Genomic DNA, 22,832 nt, shown 5'->3' with positions numbered 1-22,832 from the left:
TACCTACACCTGCTTGGGAAGCTAAAGCAGGTGTCCTGCCTCTCCTACCATTTCTTTGACAGTTTCTGCAAATCTGCCTTGCTCCAAAAAAAGAAACACCGACAGCCTCTGAAAGCTACATTCTCAACCGGCCACAGGAACACTGCCTACTGTATGCATCTTGTTGCCATTGGCAACATTGCTGATGACTTGTTTTGTCATTGCTGCTGCTATTTGTCTTGAAAAATCCCGTTTTGTAGCAAAATCTATCTTTGTATCAAGATCAACGATCGTCCCGAGTACATCATTGAAATCAGTCCTTGATGAGAGATCAGGTCATCAGGGATGCAATAAATTGAATAAATGGAAACTGGGATCATTAATTAAACTGAAGCTCCGTTTCCAACAATACCACTGACTTCGTCTCGCCTGCACTTGGCAGAGAGTTATTTAGAGACTATCAGTAGCTTTTGTTTTAGAACAAAGGTTTGAAAATCCACCCAGTTTTAGCTCATAGACCAATTTGTTTTAAAAGTTTAAGATCGAATAATTGTACAAGTTTCTTAAATTAAGTCTTAATCGGACCTGCAGAAAAGTGGCTTTCAAACTCAGCTGAATTTGAGACTTTTTCACAATTCTCTTATCTTGAATTTTAAAACAAAGCTGTTTTGCTGAATAAAACAAGATGGAATTTTAGGCTCAGATATTTTACCTAGATTTCCCTCCGTGAATTACAATTTCTGCATTTTTTCTGCTTTGTGCACATGAATTCAGTTTATTAATATCTGGTGAATGGATTGTGCAACCAAAGTACAACAAAATCAAAGTAAACGAGTTGGGAATGGTTCTAAACCCAGATTTGCTGGGTTATTGTGAATTTAAGAGAAGAAACTTCTATTATTAAGAATTATTATTATTTGTTATTAATTTGTGCTTAAAGAAAATATTAAATAACACCGTCCTTTCCCCCTCCAAAATGCTGTATTTTCTACCTGTATGTAACTGAGCAAATCAGTGACTGGCAACGAGAAGATAGTGTAGCACGTCTTCAATTTCAAGCTAAATCCATGATTTGACAAGAAAACCAATTCAAGTAGACGACTTCAGTATGAGTTTCTTAGAATTGTCCATGGGATTGACAAATCAGTAATATGTTAGCTTTGATAGGCACTTGTCAGGATACTGGAGAGCTGCCCATGTTCCAGTTACTGCTTATGTTGTAGGTTGTGCTGTGACTCTTCTCTTTGACCGTGCCTTCAGCTCCCCTCTCGACTCTCTACCCCCTCCTCGCTCCCTCCCTTCCCTCACCCTGACCATTTCCCCCTTGCTCGGGTCCTGACCCAACTGTACAGCGCCTTGGGACATCCTCCCGACGTGAAAGGCGCTCAATAAATGGAATCTTGTTGTTGTTGTTGTTGTTGTCAGATTTTTTGGGGAAAAAATTCAGTTTCTGATTTTTCAAAAGTTTTACCTTGAATTGGACTTTGAAAAGTTAAACCTACTTGACGCTTGGCTGATTTATCAATGATGGTCTTTTTACTTTTCTTTCTCTTGTCAGCCCTGTTTTTTCTCTTCTCCTTTAAGGCGTGATTTACCAATGTACTGTTGAATTGGTCGTGGGTCTCTCTTGTTTGTTGTTTGGTTTTACAGGTTCCCCTTTCCTCTCCTTTGCCCAGGGATTATGAAGGTAATTCTCAGGACCTGACTAAGATCGGCTAGCTGAGTACAGACCAGAGATTCAATCCAGGAGCTTTATGGATTGAATCCTGTTCTGTACAGCACTATACATTACTGCACAGGTCATTCATCTTCTGAGCCATCAATCGCTAATGCCTCATTCTTAAAGCAACAGCCTTGATCCAGAACAATAAAATGTTCTGACATCTTATAACAGAGAAGTGGTAATGAACACTGGCAGCAGAATGAACTAGCAAAATGCACTCTTTCCACTTACTGCCTCTGGTTATTAATCTATGTTTTATTTAGAATAGTTTACACATTTCAAACAATGAACAACTCAAATAATCATTCAATCAATGCAGATTGAGTGTTCTCTCGTACTTATGATCAATTGAAGTCTGATTTTTTTAATGTAAACAAAAGCAAAAAGTTTAAATGTACATTTTTGTCTCATAATACATACACACATCCTGGAATCTGACAGATATTGATGACTATCTTCAGAAGTCAGGACAACACAAACATTGCAAAGTATTGAGTTCTTCCTCGAGGGGGTTGACTTCTCGGAACTTACAGAAGAAGTTTGCAAAGGTCTTGGCTATTCCTATGATCTTGCTTATTCCCTTCATTTGCTTCCCATTGCACAAAACTCCAGATCCAGGTAAACTTGCCTATTGAATTCTACTGCAAGAGATTTGAGCACTCTCAGGCACCTGTGATTCCTGATTCCTGTGAATTCTGTGAATCATTTGCAGGCTAATAGATATAAATTGTTAGTTTTATAGTTTTGTGCAATATTTTATGGTTAATGATACAGAATCACTCATGTGGTGCATGAAGGGTTAATAAGATGTCAGTAAATATGTTCTGTTCTTTGGAATTGTTTTGGGATAAGTTTGATCCAGTTTGATCAATGACGCTTGTGACTAGATCAATAAGTTAAATGTTTTTTGAAGATGAAATTATTCATCACATAATGTTATTTTCCACAGTCATCTCTTTTTCTTGTTAGCATTTCTTTGCTTACAAAATCAATTTTCCAAGACTATTACTTAAACTCAGACACTGGCCAAATGTATGGTTTAGTATACAGTTTGATCAGCACTGCATAAAGATGTTCCTGTCCTTAACTCTAGAGGCAGTGCAGAGGAGAGCACCAACACTGGTATTTGAGCCTTTCAAGATGAGGCAAACTGGTGCTATCCAGCCTGAAGAGACTCCTTAAAGGAGACCTTGTAAACTTATATACAATGTTTAATGGGATAAAGAACCCAGAGCAATACTTTTGTTTTAACAATTAAAAATCTTGTTTAATTGTCAAATTCAAACCTGCCTATCTAAATTTATAATCTTTGGAGAAAACTTTTGTAATCTTTCTATATGTACGTGCCACATCTGTATGTACATGTAAATCCCTCACACAGCTGGGTAAGCTTCAGTGGGTTCAGGTAGTTGCAATCCTAATTTCAGAGAATGTGAATCTATTTAAAGTACTTTTTTTCCTGATATAAGCGGTCTAAAATTTTGTCAAGATTCTAGCTATTGCTGTGTTCAGTTCCAGGTATCCCCATCCGGCTGGTGTTCCCTGAAGTCCAGCTAACCTCACTGCGAGTCGTCTGGCAACCACCTGAAAACCCCAACGGCATCATCCTAGGTAAGAAAACAACAACAAATAATAAAAAAAAAGGCAGAGTACTGCAGATGCTGGAAATCTGAAATAAAAACAGAAGTGGCTGGTAATACGCAGCAGGTCAGGCAGCATCTATGGAGAGTGGATAATGTGATCAACGTTTCTGACGAAAGGTGATCAACCTGAAACCTGATCAACCTAAAACGTTAACTCAATTTCCTCTCCATAGATGCTGCCTGACCTGCTGCATGTTCCCAGCGACTTCTGTTTGTAACAAATAATAATAATTTGATCACTCAATCCACGACTGTTTGTGGGATACTGCTGTTCGCAATTGGCTGCCACGTTTTGCCCACAAAATATACAGTCAATTCAAATTACAATATATTCTGTGAAGTGCTTTGAGACGTCTCAAAGACGTGATAAGGCGCTATATTAAATGCAAGGATTATTAATAAATTACATTTGTACAGAGCCTTTCATGTTGGGAGGATGTTCCAAAGCGCTATATTAAATCCAAGGATTATTATTAAATTACATTTGTAAATGCAAGGATTATTATTAAATTACATTTGTACAGAGCTGGACAGTCAGAGATTTGGACTCGAGCTGAGAGTTGAGATCAGGAGGGTTGGAGGGCGGTCGAAGAGGAGGGTCTTGAAACGGGCCTTGAAGGAGGCAAAGAAGGGACTAAAGAGACTGTGTGATGGAATTCTAAAGGGTGGGGACAGAGGGTGAAGGCCTGACCCCCGATGGTGGAGCAGGCCAGTGGGGGTACGTGGAGCAGGCCAGAGCCCGCTGAGCAAAGTAGAGGGAACGGACTATATGGATCAAGCAGTTAGACCAAGCAGTTCCATAAAGAAAACAAAAACAGAAGTCGCTGGGAACACTCAGCAGATTTCAGATTTTCAGCACCTGCAGTATTTTGTGTTCAGTTCAACAAAGAGATATGTTCATAGTAAGCCTGAGCAGCAGTTTAATGCGTGAACCACAGGAACAAAGGGAGCCTGTGAGTGTGCAAATATCTCTGCACGATATATAACATAATATGGCAATAAATACACTTCCCTGACCTCTCAATTAGTAAGTGTGTTGATGTCATGTGTAATTAGCTTCAGTGCTTCTGAGCTAGAGAAAGGAAACACTATCAGAGAATTTGAATCTATTTAAAGTCCTTTTTTTCCTGATACAGAGATTCTACCACTATCTACTCACTACCTTATCCTGCACATGTACAGTGAATGGCTTTAAGTTGGCAGCTTTTTGGGTGTGTCCTCTTCCATGCCAGCTCCATGAGCCTAACATCCCTCTCGGTTCCACTGCCTCCCCAAACCTCATCAGGATTTTTGTCTCACTTTCAATGGCTTCACCCCATCCTACTTCTGCAACCTCCTGCCCCAGCCACTCTCCACTCAGCAAACACTGGCCTGCTTCACCTCCTCCGCCCCACCGTTGTACTGCCCCTCTGCTCCCGCACTCTAGTACCTTCCCACCTTCAAAATCCATCTCTTCAACTGTACTTTCCCCTTACCCTCCCAGCTCAGTCCCCCAGTCAGTCCTCCCAATGTGAAAGGAGTTAATTGTGAGAGGAGTTGTGTAAACGTTTGGTGTTGTGTGACAATGTTTTTGAAACTTGGTCAGGATTTCTAAGTTTATGTCTAAGTCGTAAGTTCCCATATAGAACAACTGTTTCCATTCTGTACTCATCCAACAAGAAGCACGCTTGCGTTCTGTGATATGTGCTCTGCTTCTCTTTAATTTACAACCAAGAAGCTAAAACGCCACCCAGAGGTCTGAGTGAGAACTGACCAAAGACACAACTTATCCAAATTTCAGCCTCACTGAAAATGAATGTTTACTCAGCCTCATCACATTATATATCACGTATGTGATTTGTATCAACAGATAACCTGTATAAATAATAGATACATAAATATAAGTTGTCCAGCAAAACCAGTTGTCCTTTGGTGACACTGAATGGTTGAAAAGTGTACTGCATTGCTGAGTGTTTTTAGTGCACTTGGATGCATAATAGTACAGATGACAAAAGATAAGCATGCAGCGGTGTTGCATATTTTCCAGCTTTTAAGTGCAGCTGTGGAACACAACATTACATTTTAGAAAAGGTGAGGAAGAAACCAGTATCTGAACTTCATGTTGAAAATGGAGTCCCATAACACAACAACAACAACAAAATTACATTTGCATAGTGCCTTTCACGTCGGGAGGAAGTCTCAAGGCACTGTCCGAACACAGTGGTTGGCACGCTTGTCTCGTAAGTGAGAGGACACATCTGCAGTATTTTGTGTTCAGTTCTACAAAGAGATATGTTCATAGTTAGCCTGAGCAGCAGTTTAATGCGTGAACCACAGGAACAAAGGGAACCTGTGAGTGTGCAAATATCTCTGCACGATATATAACATAATATGGCAATAAATACACTTCCCTGACCTCTCAATTAGTAAGTGTGTTGATGTCATGTGTAATTAGCTTCAGTGCTTCTGAGCTAGAGAAAGGAAATACTATCAGAGAATTTGAATCTATTTAAAGTCCTTTTTTTCCTGATACAGAGATTCTACCACTATCTACTCACTACCTTATCCTGCACATGTACGAAACCTTAGGCTAGCTTCCAATCCAGGACTGTCAGTTTGTGGGATGCTGCTGTGCGCAATTGACTGCTGCGTTTTGCGTACAAAGTACACAGTCAATACACTTTACAGTTATTCTGTGAAGCGCTCTGAGATCCCTCAACGACGTAATAAGGTGCCGTATCAAATGCAAGGACTTTAGTGTATTATAAAATTCCTTCAACACCCTCTGACCTGTAAACCTACCTGCTTAGTCCGTGCCACATTCATTCTTTGAACAAAACTTAGAATGAGAGGAGAGGTTACGGTACTGAGATAATAATAATCCTTATATTTGATATAGCGCTTTTCACGTCTTCTAGACGTCTCAAAGTGCTTCACAGAATAGACTGTAAAGTGAATTGACTGTATATTTGTGGGCAAAATGCGGCAGCCAATTGCACACAGCAGTGTCCCACAAACAGTCGTGGATTGAAATAACCAGTTATTGTTTTTTTTTGAGGGATTATTATCAGGCGTGTGGAGTAAGGAAACTTGCCTAAGGTTTCACCCTGCTGGGAATCGAACCCAGGTCTCTCGCTTGCAAAAATAATGAAATGACCAATCCTAGACACTGAAGATATCCTAGACGCTGTAACGTTTAGGGATATTTTTTCCTCTGCTTCCAGAAGGATGCTAACTTTGTTTTATTTTCGTGTCAAGCCATTTTAATTGTGTGCATGTGGGTGGGGGAGATATATTAATAATGCTATAAAGAATAAGGCATTATTTAAGTGCTGTGGAATTGTCTGGATATTAACTGTGATCTGAACTGTATACTTTGCTGACACTGTTGGAATTTAAAGGGGAGGGAAGTGTACATTGCTGATATTTTTTTAAAATCTGTTCTGTGAATCAAATCTGCTGTGAAAAACACATCAGCCTTGCTTTCAACACGAGCCCTGAGGGACAGCAGAGTTAACAACCGCTGTAAAAATCACACTTCTAAACATAAGCTGCAAAAGCAAATCATTGGGGACTTGGGGCAACCTCGCTCATCGTGGTTTTGTTGATGACTGTCAAACCTTCACCTGAAATCTGTGTACAATATGTTCCCGCAATTCCAAGATTACCTCGGAGGTGTCACCATGCGCGTGGCGATGCTTTTTTAGATGTTTTAATTCTGTTGGAACAACAGATGAGTTGTTTAATTAAGGCTGATCAAATTGTTGAAGCGACCTGTTGGACAGAAGTGAACATTAAAAGGTAGCTTCTGGATAGTCACTGATGTGAAACTTGTTTTGCCTCCTGCAAAGGATCGCCTTTCCTAACTGCTCCAAGAATGAGCTTCAACGACAAATTACAACTGTATAACGCCTTTCACATCGGAGGACATTCCAAGGCGCTGGACACTCGGAGTAGGGATCAGGAGGAATGGAGCAGAGAGGGTGGGGGTAGAGGATAATCGAAGCTAGAACTACAGACCAGCAGCAGTATGACACATTGACCCTCTCATGTGAGATTGCGAAAATGAGGCCAAATCAGAAAAAGAAATCAGGACATTTTTGGCCATTGAAATCATGTCAACAACAAAAACAGCTTGCACTTGTATAGCGCCCTCCACGCAGGGTAGAGTCTCAGAGGGCTTAACAGTGATGGAGCCTGACTCCGCCACTGTTCAGTATCCATTGAAAGCTTTAATAAATGCGGATCATGTTATGCTCTTGATCATCTTTGGAGTACAAGAGGTCTCTTCAATTCATTGTATTTTCTTTTTTCTGGATTATGCTGAAAAGCAGAGGTAAAACATGAGTTTAACCCACATCTTCATGAAAATGACAAGGCAATTGAGATGGGATTTTGAGGAGATTGACCTATGTGTGGTCAGAAGGTGCATCTTGATTATGTGGTGCCAAGCATTCCTGCGGTTGTCAGCCCTTAGCATCCAGGTGCTGTGGCGTATCGCAGTCAGACTGGATCATGTATTTATTCCATCTCAATCAGAAAAAAATTGTGAACATATGGGCTCCTCTCCTTTAATTCTGCTTCAGACAGCCTGTCGGGCAAGCATGCCACATGTTGATTGGGGAGTCTCCAGAAGCTCGTATGTCAGATGAGGTTTCATCAATTTATATTCGCTTCTTTGTTTTTAAGTTTTTCCTTTTCTATTCTCTTTTAATCTGTTTATTATTTCCTGTTGTCCACCTATTGCTGAACCAAATTTTGTTGACTGTTTGTCAGTGCCCTGCTCATCCTTGAGAAAAGAAAACATGGTTAAGCTGCCATGGGAGGGAATATCATGTTTTCTTTCAATTGTGTACAATTTAAATCAGCTTTGATTGAGTTATTTTATAGTGTAATATGCCTGCAATTACTATAAATGGATAATAATATAAATGGAAATCACATCAAATATTGCAATTTGCGGTTTCTATTTAAATCTCGACTTATTAAAGCCAGTGAATATACGGTCCCTTGAAATGAAGCAGCAACTTCATATAAGAATATGCAAGATCTACTGATGTGAGTCTACAAAGTACTTTTCAAGCTTCTTTCCTAATCCGTTTACTCTTTTGAGCTCACTTATCTAATTATGTTATTTTTCAGGCTATCAGATAGCTTATCGACTGGCATCTGCTGATCCAAACACATTCACCACCACAGAAGTCAGTTCCAACGTCCGACAGTATTCTGCAACAGACCTGCTTCCTGAATCTCCGTACATTTTCCGTGTATTTGCTAAGACTCGACAGGGCTGGGGGGAATCAGTAGAGGCTGTCGTGATCACCACAGAGAGTAGAGGTAAGGAGAGCTAACGCTCTGTGTCCTCCCGCTTGTCCCTTGTGCCCTGCGATCCACTATCGGTGGCCGGACTTTCATCCAAAACTCTGGAATTCTCTCCCTGAATGCCCTCTCCTTCCTCATCTTCAGGTCAGGCCTGACGACCTTCCTCTTCGACTGTGCTTACGGTCACCTCCTCCCGACTATTTTGCCTTAAAATTTAAGGTACCACGGAATTGCAGAAAATACTTAAATTCAGAACTAAACATAAAATAGGGTGCGGGGTAAGAAATTACACAGGCTATTTTTTAAAAAAATTCTAAATAAAATTCATACCAACAGCATCAGATTGAGGAAGATAAAAAACGTGGCTTAAGGGGCAGAACAATGCCTGGTGAGTCGAGCAATATTGCAGCAATTCTGAACTGTCTAAAGATGCTCTGAATATTGACTCATGGCAGAATTATATACAACTAAGACGTTGGCTCATGTTTAGAAATGCAATGAAAAAATGGCACCATTCTAGAAAAGCCATCTGATATCATTAAAGGCCTTGGCAGCCAGTTGACTACATGAAGTGTTGCCCAAAAGTAATGCATTCACCCTTTCCCTAAAGAAATGGAATGCAATTAGTTTTAAAGCTGCAATATGTTTCATATGTACTGTGGTGCTTTCTATCCTCAATGGAAATAGCATCTTAATCTTCATTAAAAGGCTAATTTCATCAGAATTAAATGAAGCATTGTGAAGCAAAGAGTTCTCCTAGTTAACATCGGTTTACTCTCTGAGTGTCAACTGAAGTGTATTGTTCCTACATTTGCCCACAGAACTGTTTTTTATAGGTCTGGATAGATCACTAATTATGATTAAGAACTACTAGGCACTGGTGAATCTGTATTGATGTTCGCTCGTGCTGATCAACAGAACTCAACTGCTTCAGTTTCACTGGATATTGCCTGTCTGATATAACAGCACTGCATCAATATTGCTTCAGCTTAATCATTGACAGTGAAAATGTGACTTCCAGAAATGACTATTCTCAGGTGCGCTTCAGTTGCATTTCTAGCAAACCCATGCTGGAAAAATGCCAGCCTCAATTTTAACCAAATGTCTTGACCAGAGTTTCACCACTTGAGTCATCATCGGTTTGGTGTGCACTGATGTATGCATGACATTCCAGTTCAGCTTGTGTCTTGGGAAAGACAATTTCCTGTTTTGTCTCCTGACCATTTCCATTCACGCCCCCAATCTCAGAAAAACATTCAGTGGAAGGACCTCGCGTCTTCGTTGTATTGGCTTTTTCTGGAGCTCAAAAGGTGACATTTTACAAGCTACTGAATATGAACATTCAGTCAGAATTACGCTCAGTGAAAATCTTCTCACGGTTGAATAACTAAATTTTACAGCCCTGACAAGTGAACCTCAGCTTTACTTCGCTTGAGAAGGCAATGCTACAAGTGTTAGGATTGTTTTCATCAGTAAAAGAAAGGGCATCTGTACAGAAATCATATCACAGAAAATCAAAAACATTTGTCTTTTGTCCTTTTGATAAAAAAAAGAATCCTTCTACCTGTGAAGTTCAGTTCATTCTTGAAATGATTATGGCATTTGCTGCCTAAGGAACCAAAAAAAAGTCAATCCATACAGAAACTATTGCTCCACTTCACATTTTACTGATGGTCATTCAGTAGGAATTCATGATTTCATATCAAGCTTTGAAAGTCCCATATTTTTCTACCTCCAATATTCTAGTATGGGAACAACATTTATCATTGCATTATCTTATATATTCCTGACCTGAACCTTTAAAATCAGAACAATAACATTGTTCTTGTGATGCCACTCTTATTGTTGATTTGCCTTATCGTGTCTGGCCGGTCAGTTCCTACATTTCATATTAATGTTGCAATAAGATTCCAACTGTAACATGATTCACTCTTTTTTCCTCGATGTTAGTTAAAGCTATTGCAAAGATATTTTCTTTGCCACCAGCAATGCCAATCCAAAAGCCAATTGTGTGTATTCAAGGTGTTAAAATGTAGAATTATGGGCCCTGAGATCTCTTATGCTCTTGGTTTTAAAACCATTGGTGTACAATTTAATATAGTGCAGCATTTAGAATTAACAGATTGAAATCTTAATTTAGAAGTTGATATTCCGGTTATTTTTGGTATTGTGCAAATTCAGCCTTGAATTTTAAGATATTTTCCCAAAGTTCCACATGATCTTACAATTTTAGACAATAGTCTCAAGGCTTAGAAGAAAAGAATTTTAGGACCCAGGATTTCTGGGATTCTGAGGCATTGGTTTGTGAAACTCGCTTACACATTTTATGAACTGTTAGCTTTCCCTTCAAATCAGTGCCACAGAATCTCTGACCTTTGGGCAACACATAATTGAGTGAACTCCCAATCCACTCCCAGCCAATAATGAGTTAAATATATGTTAACAATGAAATTCGAAGATGGGTTCTCTGTTTATCAGTCCAATTCTTAACATTTAGAGCTATTATGCTTGTCATAACCACTTCATTAATGTTAGAGATTACCGCATTTTACCTGCCAGCTCATGGTGGGAGATTTTGTTGGATGCTCTAATTGAGAGTTAATTTGGCAACAGGTTGGGTCTTAACTGCACCTGTTTAGATCTAAATTATTGTGTTTGCCATTGGTGAAGGCCAACTTTGTTTTGATGGCCAATGAAGTCAACATAAAATCATCACTGGCAAAGAAACAGAAGATAAAATGCTGTGCTGTGTACTTTACTAAATCTTGGATGAAAAGATTGAGAGATAAATATGTGCTGACCCATCGAAACTTGGTCACTGCACCATAATGAAGGTTCCTTTACACATATTCAATCGATAACCTGTTTATTACTGGTACAGCATTTCAAACAAAATCAATTGCTTCAAAGATAACTTTTAAAATTGTACGTTGCCCACTGGAGTCTGCCCATGAGAATCAATGAGAGCATATGACCCAGGGGAGCTGCAATATGAGAGCCCATGCCTTTAGTCACCGCTAGGTATTGAGTATTGAGAGGCATACTCCAGTTAACTAAATCAGCAGGAGCCAACCCTGAATCTCTTTGTAATTTCTGTTCAGTGTTATTATTGTGAGTATGTCCAGCGGAGCCCAGCACCGGCCCAACTTATTAAGATGGAACTTTGTCCCATTTAAAATCACAGTGAAGGCAAAGGGTAAATTATCATCACTGTCTGATTTGTTCTCTGTCTTGTTTGCGCATGATCTTAAGAATCTCTGTAGGGTTTTCTTGGACACTACCTTTGGGTATTCTAATTTAATTCATTGATTTGTTTGGAAGCTCTAATCGTTGGGTTCTTTGTTATGGGCCCTCAAGAATCTCAGTAGAAGGTTGCATTTGTGTCCCCAGCTGTTCTGTGCTATGGGTCAGTGTCGATCAAGGTGAGATAAGTGATTTTTCATCTATAAAAATAGGGTAAGATCTAATTGGCAACATCACACTAAATCAAATTTTGTTTATTAAAATAATGGATATTCCTTTACTCTGCCTAGAGTAAAGGAATCCGCTCCTTCCACTCAGCAGACTGCGGTTTGTTCCAGGTCTCCCGCCTGACCCGCTCTACCATTGACGGCCAGGCTTTCAGCCTCTGTGCCCTCACTCTTTGGAACTCCATCCCCACAATCCCTTCGCCCTCTCCCTCTCTTGCCTCCTTCAAAGTACGAATCAAGACCCTCCTTTTTGACCATGCTTTCAGCTGCTCTCCTACCCTCTCTGCCCTCCCTCATCCCAACCCTGCCCCCTACGCTCGGGTCCTGACCCCTGACTGTTCAGCGCCTTGGGACGTCCTCCTGACGTAAAGGGCGCTTTACAAATGTAATTTTGTTTGTTGTTGCAGAGATTCTGGTGTGAATCATTCTCAAGCATTTTAACGTGATACAGATTCAGGAGTGGAAGTTTGGAACATCCTCTTGCAGCAAGAATATTGTAAACTGGTTTGAAAATGTCTCATTCTATTTTGCAGACAGGCCACAGCCCCCCACCAACATTTCAGTCTCTCAGTCCGAAGTCCGTGCTCGCAGTTTACTGTTGCAATGGAAGCCAGGCAGTGATGGCTCCTCACCTGTCCGTTATTTCACGGTGCAGACAAAGGAACTACCCAGCACCGAATGGCAAACACACACATCTTCAATTAGCCATGAAACTGCATCTTGCATGATTGAACGGTAATAATAATAATAATCTTTGCATTTGATATAGAGTCTTATCAAGATGTCTCAAAGCGCTTCACTTATGTAATATATAATGTGTTCGGTCGCTTATTTTTCTCCTATTTCCACGTGTTAGTTTTGCGCTGATAACTTCATACGAGCTGCACCTCGTCGGGTTCAAAGCACGACAAAATGCATGTCTGGCACTGAGATCTCAATGCTACTGCTGCTGACCTTTAATCCCTTTAAAGACTGGAAGAATGTACAGAATTGTAGTAAATGGATAGTTGTTTGTTAAGTGATGAAATGTTTGATGTTCACTTTTGACACAGTTTAAAGCCTTACACCTCCTACCAGCTGCGAATGATGGCGACTAATGATATTGGAGACAGCGCTTTTAGCACAGAGACTGAGCCCGTCACCACTCTGCAAGATGGTAGGATATGTTACGGTATTACATTTCAGTGTGTTGTATTTATCTGCAACATCCTTAGATTAAACTCCCAATCTATCTATGTTGGTGCTAAACCACTCACTTACAGTTCTGAAATTCTCTCATACGTTTTGTTGTATAGCTTTTAGTTGCTGAAAGTGATCTCCAACTTCTCCTTTATAATAATAATAGTACTTGCATTTAATATAGCCCCTTATAAGGTCTTCAAGAAGTTTTAAAGTGCTTCACAGAATATACTGATATACTGTAAAGTGTAGTGACTGTGTATTTTGTGGATGAAACGCAGCAGCCAATAGCCCAGATTATATTTATATTAATTAATTTATTATATTAATTTATATTCCTGATGTACAACGTTTAATTTAATTCAAAGGCTCAAATTATAGCAAATAATAAAAAGAACTCTATACCTAACTAGGGAAGGTTAATGGAGACTGTCACTTGTGCCGTGCATGTTGGTCTCTTCATAACAATCTCGTATTTTGTCTTGCTGAGAAGCTTGAGAGAGAAAAAAAATACAAAATGCCAACTGCAACTCTCAAAGCCAGATGAGAAAACCTGAGAGATGGAGAAAATGGGGGCCAAGAGACTTGAATAGGGTAATAAAGAGAATAGGGTAAAGGAGAAAGATAGCAAGGAACAGAATATTCATGCCCTGTTTAAAAGTTAGAAATGATAATATTATAGTGTGGTAAATAAATAAAGGTGAAGGGCTTTACTTTCAGTGATAGTCTTCCTTCAAGACCCATTTCAAGACCCTCTTCGACCCTGCCTTCGATCACCCTCCTTCCCCCCTTGCTCTCCACCCTCCCCAATCCCGACACCCCCTCTAAAGCTGAGGTTGCCAGACACTTTCGAAAAGGTTACCAGTCCCATTCACTGATACGCTTATCAATCCTGATAATCCCTCCACTGACTGCTAACCCATTTTATGTCGACTCAGATGCAGTTTCTTCCATCCTTCCGAAGCATATCAACTAATGAGAGTTCACATCAATCTCTTCTACATTTAAAATGGCAGGCTCGCAATCTGTAAGCCTTTATATAGAAGAAACAAATGATTATAATTATCTGTTTTCTGCCTCGCTATTTTGGTTGAGAAGGAATTGTTTTTCAGTAACATCAGGGTGATTGGTTTGGAGGTTACTGGGTCCAGCCAGTAACTTCCAAGGTTAACATACACAACTGTACACATCATTTCATCATTTCTTTAAAGTCTGTCACACTCCTCCCAGCCATTTTCCTTTATCTGTATTCACTATTTACCAAACACATTGTTAAAATCGCAGAAATGAACAGAGAAAAAATATATAAAAAGCGCAGAGTATTCATGAAGAAATATTTGCCAGATTTCTTTTTCAGTTTTAATAAGATATGGTTCATTTCATCAGGATGAGATTAGATACAGTGATAGCCTTCAACTTGCAGATGTGATTACGTCTTTGCTACATGATGGCAAACCGTCATTTGTTTATAAAATACTTTTTCAAAGATAGGTGTCCCTTTAATATCTAGGCTAAGGTTTGTAATTGCAGTGATTCAACCTCTTTAAAAACAATGATTGGTTCACAATATTGACTTATGAAGCTCACTGTTCTGGAAGAGAAGAGCAAATGTATCAAAGTGTGAGCTAGGCAAAGGCAGAAGGCAACAGGACCTCAAGCCTGTTCCATCATTCTATTAGATCATTGCTGATCTATACTTCAACTATCCGATTACGCCTTTGCTCCATATCCCATAGATATCTTGACCTAACAAAAATAAATAAATGCAGTACTGAGTAAAAGTAATGTGTGTTTCAGTTTATTTTACTTGCATTTGTGTTTTTCAGTTCCCAGTGAGCCACCTCTTATTGTCTCTGTGACTCCACGCACCACTACCTCTGTCCTTATTCAGTGGCAGGTAAGTCCTGAACTTGCAATCAAATCATTGTACACTGAGAAGTTGGCGAAAAAGTGATAGTTCATTGCATTTTATTGCATTTTTTATGAAAAAAATTAAATTACTAATGTTATAGAAACTCTAGAAAACTTGTCATACTTAAGACTAGACACTGGGGGAAAGATAGTTTAATAATTTTCTAATTTATTTGCTACATTGTACTGCTTTTAAGACGACAATTTTTTCTATCTTTTATGATGTATTTCAAGATGCTTTCTTTGTTTGTAAGAGAAATTTAAGTTGCAGTAAGAAGATTAATCCTACTGTTTGGTATTCTAATACAGTAGCACATGTTTGAGCTGCATTAGCTCTGCCTGAACATCTGGAGATTATTCTTTTTCTCACCTCCTCCACTCCTGTTTGAAATCCTGTTGATTTCAAGATCCTCACACTCGACTTCAAATCCTTTTATGCCCTGGCACCTTCCTACCTCTCTGACCTGCTTATTCCCAAACTCACTTTCGCTTGCTTCCGCTCGACTGGCTCCGCCCTCCTGCTTGTCCCTCATGCCCTCCGTTCCACCATCGGTGGCTGTGCTTTCAGCCACTACGTTCCCGAAACTCTGGAACACTCTTCCTCTACCCCTCCACCTTGCCCCCTCCTTCCCCATCTTCAGTTCACACCTGAAGATCTTCCACTTTGACTGTGCCTACGGTCACCTCCCCCTGGCACTGTGTCGTCCTTTGTCAAGCGCTCTGGGATGCTATCATGCTTGAGCGGTGCTATATAAATGCAAGTGGTTGTTGTTCCCGAAAGCTGCTGTCTCATCTTTCTTTCTACACTTCAATGGGCACTGCACCAGTAGCTCACTATTATGCTCTCTCACACACCCACACCCACACACCTTCCAGCTGGGAATCCTGGCTCAATACAATACACTGCTTTATTATTGTGAGGCCAAAATAAAAGATTAGTTTCGTAATAGTTTTCTTCTCGCCCTTGGGCACCTTCAGTCACCCTCCTACCCCTACCCTCCCTGCCCTGCAACCCTCCTGATCCCAACCCCCTGCTCAGGTCCAATCCCTGACTGTCCAGGGCCTCGGGTTGTCCTCCCAACGCAAAAGGCCTAGACAAATGTAATATGTTGATGTTGTTGTTCTCTGACCACAGGGTTCACAGTCTATTGCCGTGATTTCTACAATAGCACCTGGTGATCTAATGTGATGCAAGTGACTTTAGTTTTCCTTCTTTTCTCTCCCCCAGCCACCAAAGGAAGAAAGTTTGAATGGCATGCTGGTGGGTTTCCGCATTTACTATCGAGAGCTTGTGTATGAGAACATGCCAGGATTCAGCGACCCTGCTGCCCTGCAGACAGACCTAGCCCGTAAGTAACAGCAGAGAACAGGTCCGGCCAGCTTTGATTTGATTCAGAATGACTTTTTCGAAGAACCTTTTCTTCTCTAAAAGCGGGTAGGACTTCAATGCTGGATTATTTGCTTTGCACAGTTCTCCCAATTTAGTCAGGTTTCCTTTGACAGAGCAATAAAAATGCAAATGTTACTTTTTTTTAAAAGAATGCAATCTGAGACCAAATCATCCATAGAATACATCGTGGCATCTTTTGAGGTGTCTGTATTTTTGATATGGCCCGTCTAGTATTTAAGTTATTTGAGTGATTAATGTTGCTTGTGGCCTTTCTTTGAATGGAAGGATGAAACGGTAAGGTGTATTTGAAATGTTCTTGAATGGATGCCAGTTAAATGACTCCAGTCTCCCAGGCAAACTTAACAAAACATCTGATTAAGAGTTTAGTCTTACCGTCATTGTTTGCACAATTACTGTCAATTATTGTGGTGTTCTGCTACTCTGCAACAGGCTAAAAAATGTACACAGCACACAGCAATATAGAAAACCATTAATTGTGATTGGAGTCTGCTATTTTGCCTCTATCCATCCGACTCAAAAATCATTTGTCAAAACCGTACCTCCAATGTGCCCTCACAGAGGGAAGGGTGGTGGGAAGCCAAACTGGCTACATGGTGTATAATAGCTGGATTATGAGGGCATTGTATGATGTATGTGACCCTGCTCGCTGAGACATGCCTTAACTTCACAGACTGCCAGATTTGAATGTCAGGAGTGATATGAGTAAATAATACTCCTCACAGATAATAATAACAATCCTTGCATTTGATATAGCACCTTAGCACGCTGTTGAGATGTCTCAAAGCGCTTCTTCCTACAACACCCTCTCCACCACTTCAGACAAGCTGACACTGTCCATGTTTATGGGGAAATCCAGCCACAGTGTTAATGAAGGCCTTTGCCCAGCAGTCAGTCGGGCTTTGAGGGAAGTTTACCTTTTTCCTTCCCCCAGCCCTCCACAATATTGGCTTGAGATCACTGTAGTTCACCTACAAAGTAGATCTGAATTTTTTCATAGCACTGTCCTTGCTTCCAATGTGTATTTTTTTTGAAAATATATATTTCTTTATAAACATAATACTTGATACAACAGAAATCCAAACAAACATCTTCTGTTACAATTTTTTCCTTTTCTCCCGATACATTCCGTAGTTCACGGTACATTCCTTCACCACACATAGGTTTGTGAGCACGTTTTTTGGGACGCTCCCTTTAAAACAGTCAGGAGTTGCCCCTTGACACCACATCCATGTGCGCGCCTGCACACACCCTGATGAGGCATCCTGATGTGCACCCTACACGCACATGTTTACCGTACATACTTTTTCAGAACACTCTTTGGTTACATCTCGAGCATCCTTCTGTTGTTTTCATTGTGTATATATTAGTAATGGATGGTTGCAAACGCCAGGCTGTCCTTAGCAGGAGTGTTAGTCAGAGCCCTGTTTGAGCACCAGTGCACAGCACATCACCATTGAAGTGCATTGAATCCCTTGATTCACTAAGTTCCCAATCGCAGACACCGTGAGTGTGTAAGTATTTACCTGTCAGCTTGCAGTTTCTGAGTAGCTTTGTTGTAGCAATGAAATGAGCCACATTACCACATGGCCTAATTGGAGTGAGGAAGAGAAAATAAACTGAAAAAGTTAGGAGTGTACAACAACAAGATTACATTGGTATAGCGCCTTTCACATCGGGAGGACGTCCCAAAGTGCTGGACAGTGTACAGCATTTCAGACCCGAGCTGGGGTCAGGGGGGGAAAAGGGAGGAGAGGGGAAGAGGGGTGGCCGATGGCATGGTCGAAGAAGGGGATCTTGAGGTGGGACTTGAAGGAGACCATGGAGGGCCCTGTAGATGAGTACCAGGATCTTGAACTTGATCCTCTGAAGGATAGGAAACCAGTGGAGTCGGGCGAGAATGGGGGAGATGGGGTCACAGAGTTTGGTGCGGGAGAGGACATGGGCTGCAGAGTTCTGGATTACCTGCAGCCTGTGGACGGAGGAGTTGGGAAGGCCGACAAGCAGGGCATGTAAGTCCAAAATTGCACAAAACAAGTGTCTGTCTCAGCAAAGCAACACCGGAAGCTTGACTTGTGCACAGAAATAGGAACAGGGAGGAGGCCATTCAGCTCCTCGAGCCTGTTCCGCCATTCTATTAATCATGGTCGATCTGTATCTCAACTCCAATTACTGCTTTTGCCCCATATCCCTCACAAAAATTGAGGCGTGTAAAATTTCATACAGATGACAGATGCCGTCGCCAACCTGGCATGGTTGTGTACACACTGCTTGTGCTATGTTTCAAGGTTTTTTACTTGTGATGAAGATTTCGTAAGATAACTTCCACACAGTCACCAAGGTAAAGCAGGAATGTGTCCTGCACAAGAGAACGAGATGTCACAGTCGGAAGCAGTGAGCGAAGCTTTCTCGGGGTGTTAGATTCAGCTGTGAAATACATTCTATTATCTGCCCAGGAGTTCCAGACACTTCAACATTTCGAGCATTCACAAGATATAGCGTTTCAAATGTTGTTTCCTGTTCAACAAATTAGGATGCAAATCTGACATCTATTTGAATAGTTTGAGATTGGATTTCTGCCTGAACTGTGGCGGACCTAAAGTCAACAGAAATTCCACCAGATCTGTTACCTATTCAGAGGAATCCACTCTATGAGGTCTGAGACTGTGAATGTACAATGATCAATGTTTTTCTGTGCCTGAAATTCAGGCACAACAAAGAGTGAGCTCTGTCACTTGCCCAACGAAGGATTAAATTGCATTGCCTTTGTCAATCCTTTGAGTACATTTCTTTGGCAGAACAAATGAAAATGCACAGATTCATCTAGAATTTCTAATTTGTATTTACAATAATTAGTTCCGAATTCTGACATTTGAGGAAACTCATTAATGAAGGAAAATTGGGTTACAGATTATTTACATTGTGAAAAGAGCCTATATTGGGGGGGAAAAATCTTGCAATCGATATTGGCCCAAATCTGTCTATATGTAATTGTTTATCGATATTTTTCTCTATTTATTTCCTCATACTCAGTTGCATTTCAGTGTCAATAGACTAGGTGGTGATACAAGTTAAGTATAACAATGAATGAAATTGAGGCATCGTCTTTCAATCTTAAAAATACAAGAAGCAGGTAACTTGATTCCTGGGCAGGGCAAAACCGTAGGCAAGTTTGCTTTCTCCACACACCTCTGCTTACCTAGCAGTACATAGGAACCCGGTTGTTAGTCAATTTCTGGGGGATAATTTACCTTAAAAAAGTAATAAATACTAATTTGGTCAGTCAATCGACGACTGTTAGTGGGACCCTACTGTTGCGCAATTGACTGCTGCATTTCACCCATAAAATATACAGTCACTTTGCAGTATATCCTGAAGCGCTTTGAGACGTCTCAACGACCATTTTATAGTGCCTTTCATGTCGGGAGGACATCCCAAAGCGCTTCACAGGATTTACTTAATTAAATGAAATGTACAGTATTTGATTAACAGTAGCAGATATAGCAAAATGGGACGCTCCCTTTAAAACAGTCGCCCCTGTGTACACCACATCCATATGCATGCCTGCGCACACCTTGATAAGGCGTACTTGTCGCTTTTGGAAAGCGCCCCGATGTGCCCCGTACGCGCACGTGTTTACTGTACATACATTTTCAGGACACTCTTTGGTTACATCTCAAGCGTCCTTCTGTTGCTTTCAATAAATGTACAGTATTTGATTGACAGCGGCAGATTCAGCAGAATGGTCAATCATTCAAACTAACTGTTTGACCTGATTCACTATAAACAATAATTGAAAGAAATAATTATGTGTTTAATCAGTTTCATGTTTGTTGTTCTTAAATGACCATTTGTTGGTCACTTTTCTGTATTACATCAATCTCAAAGGATCACCGAAATGTCAAAAAAATTGCTTTGGAGGAAACCTTGGTCATGTTTTAATACATTGTTTGTTGAACCTCTGCCTTCTCTTAATCGTTAGCATCTGTGTGGACACTATTTATCTGACCCTAAGCAACATTATTTGTTTTGCTTACCTCACAATAGCTGAAAGTAGCTTCAAGATAGTGAGCAGCTCCACAGTAACCAAATTCGAACTAACACGTAAGTGTACAAACAGCTTTATATTGTCTTTGCATTCTCTGTTCACCCTGATTTCTTTGATGTGTCAGGTTTACTGGCAGCGTTTGGAGTCACTTAGGCTCGAGTTTCATGGTCGATTGTTTGAGATACATTGCAACCTCTTTTCAAGCCACTTTTTGGTTAAGTATACTTTGCTGCATTGCATTACCTTAAATATTGCTTTCAAATAAAAGATGCAGGCCAGATCTTATCTTTTTTAATCAATTCAACAATTATTAATGGAATTATGTTGCTACAGTATCAATACCTTTTGTTTTTCTTTCCCTCCTAGCTCTCTCTCTCTGTCTCTCTCTCTCTACTATTGGCTCTAACCTCCTACTTTTTTTCCCTTTTACTTAGTTTTTTTTCCTAACAGTAAAGCAAACGTAATTTCCTTTCAGTAGTTTGCAAAGATGCATTTAATTGATTTCTTTGGTATGAAATTTGCTGCTCAGAAGTAAATTTGAACCATTATAATTTCCTGCTATCCTTCCCTCCCAAATTAAAGCCAGAGGCAAGCTACCTACCTGAAAAATAATCTGCGGCCATCTGCTACTGTTCAAGAAAACCAGGAAATTTGTTGAAGCGTGATTTGATATCATTTTTATTGTATGATAATGTGATCATGCTTCTACATAGATCATTTAACTTGGCAGGCATTATAAATAATAGTTTGCACCTATTAATTAAATGGAAGGAGGGAAACATCTTGAATTTTCACTGCTAAGTTTATGTCTCCTGCTGTAAAACCATTATCCAAACATCCTTCTATTCACAGCTTGCTTTTGAGAGTGTTTCCACTTGCTCGCAGTACGATATCAAGCTGTCTTTCCTGCTGTGCAATTAGCCCATTTCGCCCACAAAATGCACAATCCTTGTATTTGATAAAGCGCTTTATCATGCCTTGAGACGTTTCAACACGCTTCATAGAATATACAGTATATTTTATGAAGTGAATTGAGACGTCTTAACGACTTGATAAGGTGCTATATCCAATGCAAGGATTATTATTATTAATGTTAACACACCAGGTCTTTTCTGACCTGATATGTCTGGTCTATATGAGCTGGATTCTGACCATGAGAGCATAACTGTACAGAATTCTCTCAGATTCTGATGACATTTGCTTAATGACTTGCATTTATTTTGGCATTTTTATAGCACCTATACGTTGAGTGTCTCAAAGTGCTTTCCAATAATTATTGGCAAATGTAGTGCCATTTTCTAGCAATTGTTTTTATTATAATAATAATTATCCATGCATAAGTGTTGTACTAATGTCCGCCCCAGCATTATCCATAACATGTCCTAGATAAAAGTGTTCAAGATAAAATCTAGAAATATATGGGACACGGTTTTCATGTGTCTTTACAGAACTGAAGAAATACAGAAGATATGAAATCCTAATGACGGCATATAATGTAATAGGTGAGAGCCCTTCCAGCACTCCTCAAGAAGTCTATGTGGGAGAAGCAGGTGAGTGAATGAGAGCCAGAATATCCTCTTGCTTACTCTGTTTTGTTCTGTTCTCCTCTTCAGCCACACCTTCGGTCACCCTCCTACCTCTACCCATCCTGCCCCTCCACCGCCCCCCCAATCCCTACCCCCTGCTCAGGTCCAAATCCCTGACTGCCCAGCATCTTGGGACGTCCTCCTGACGTGAAGGGCATTATTCAAATGTAATTTGTTGCTATTTGTTGTTGTCGTCAAATGCCTGTACCAGCACTAAATCTCCATATTGTTATTCCCTATAGTTCCTACAAGACCCCCTCAGAAGGTAGTGGTGAATCCTCTCACTGCAACCAAGTTGGAAGTTACCTGGGACCCTCCACCAGCAGAGACACAGAATGGCAACATTCAGGGTTACAAGGTATTGTTATAAAGCCAATTGTACGAGCCACAAACATTCCATTTAGATGCTTCTCAAACAGTGCTGAGGACATGTCTATATTCCCACATCTGGCTTGGATTACTACAGTGCTAATACAATAAAATTTACAGGTGGCACCCAACTTGGGATTGACCGTAGACTCAGAGTTAGATTCCACCTGAGCTGATCACTGATAAATAAAGCTTGTGACAGATAAATGCAAGAT

At 40.3% G+C, this 22,832-nt stretch overlaps 1 protein-coding gene across 1 annotated transcript in view; it reads left to right on the top strand.

Annotated features, from left to right (window-relative positions):
• The window catches only part of sdk1a (sidekick cell adhesion molecule 1a), a 305,217-nt gene that overhangs the window by 269,778 nt on the left and 12,607 nt on the right, over positions 1–22,832 (top strand). Inside the window, exons 30-38 of the mRNA XM_042340967.1 lie at positions 3,215–3,313; positions 8,467–8,661; positions 12,650–12,851; positions 13,169–13,272; positions 15,122–15,192; positions 16,435–16,555; positions 20,662–20,718; positions 22,111–22,212; positions 22,491–22,606. Coding sequence (XP_042196901.1) covers positions 3,215–3,313; positions 8,467–8,661; positions 12,650–12,851; positions 13,169–13,272; positions 15,122–15,192; positions 16,435–16,555; positions 20,662–20,718; positions 22,111–22,212; positions 22,491–22,606 — 1,067 coding nt within the window. The remainder of the gene's footprint in view (positions 1–3,214; positions 3,314–8,466; positions 8,662–12,649; positions 12,852–13,168; positions 13,273–15,121; positions 15,193–16,434; positions 16,556–20,661; positions 20,719–22,110; positions 22,213–22,490; positions 22,607–22,832) is intronic.

This window comes from Callorhinchus milii, unplaced genomic scaffold (assembly GCF_018977255.1).
Source record: "Callorhinchus milii isolate IMCB2004 unplaced genomic scaffold, IMCB_Cmil_1.0 Scaffold16, whole genome shotgun sequence".
In the NCBI taxonomy this organism is placed as follows: domain Eukaryota; kingdom Metazoa; phylum Chordata; class Chondrichthyes; order Chimaeriformes; family Callorhinchidae; genus Callorhinchus; species Callorhinchus milii.
This window is presented reverse-complemented; position numbering and strand designations above follow the sequence as displayed.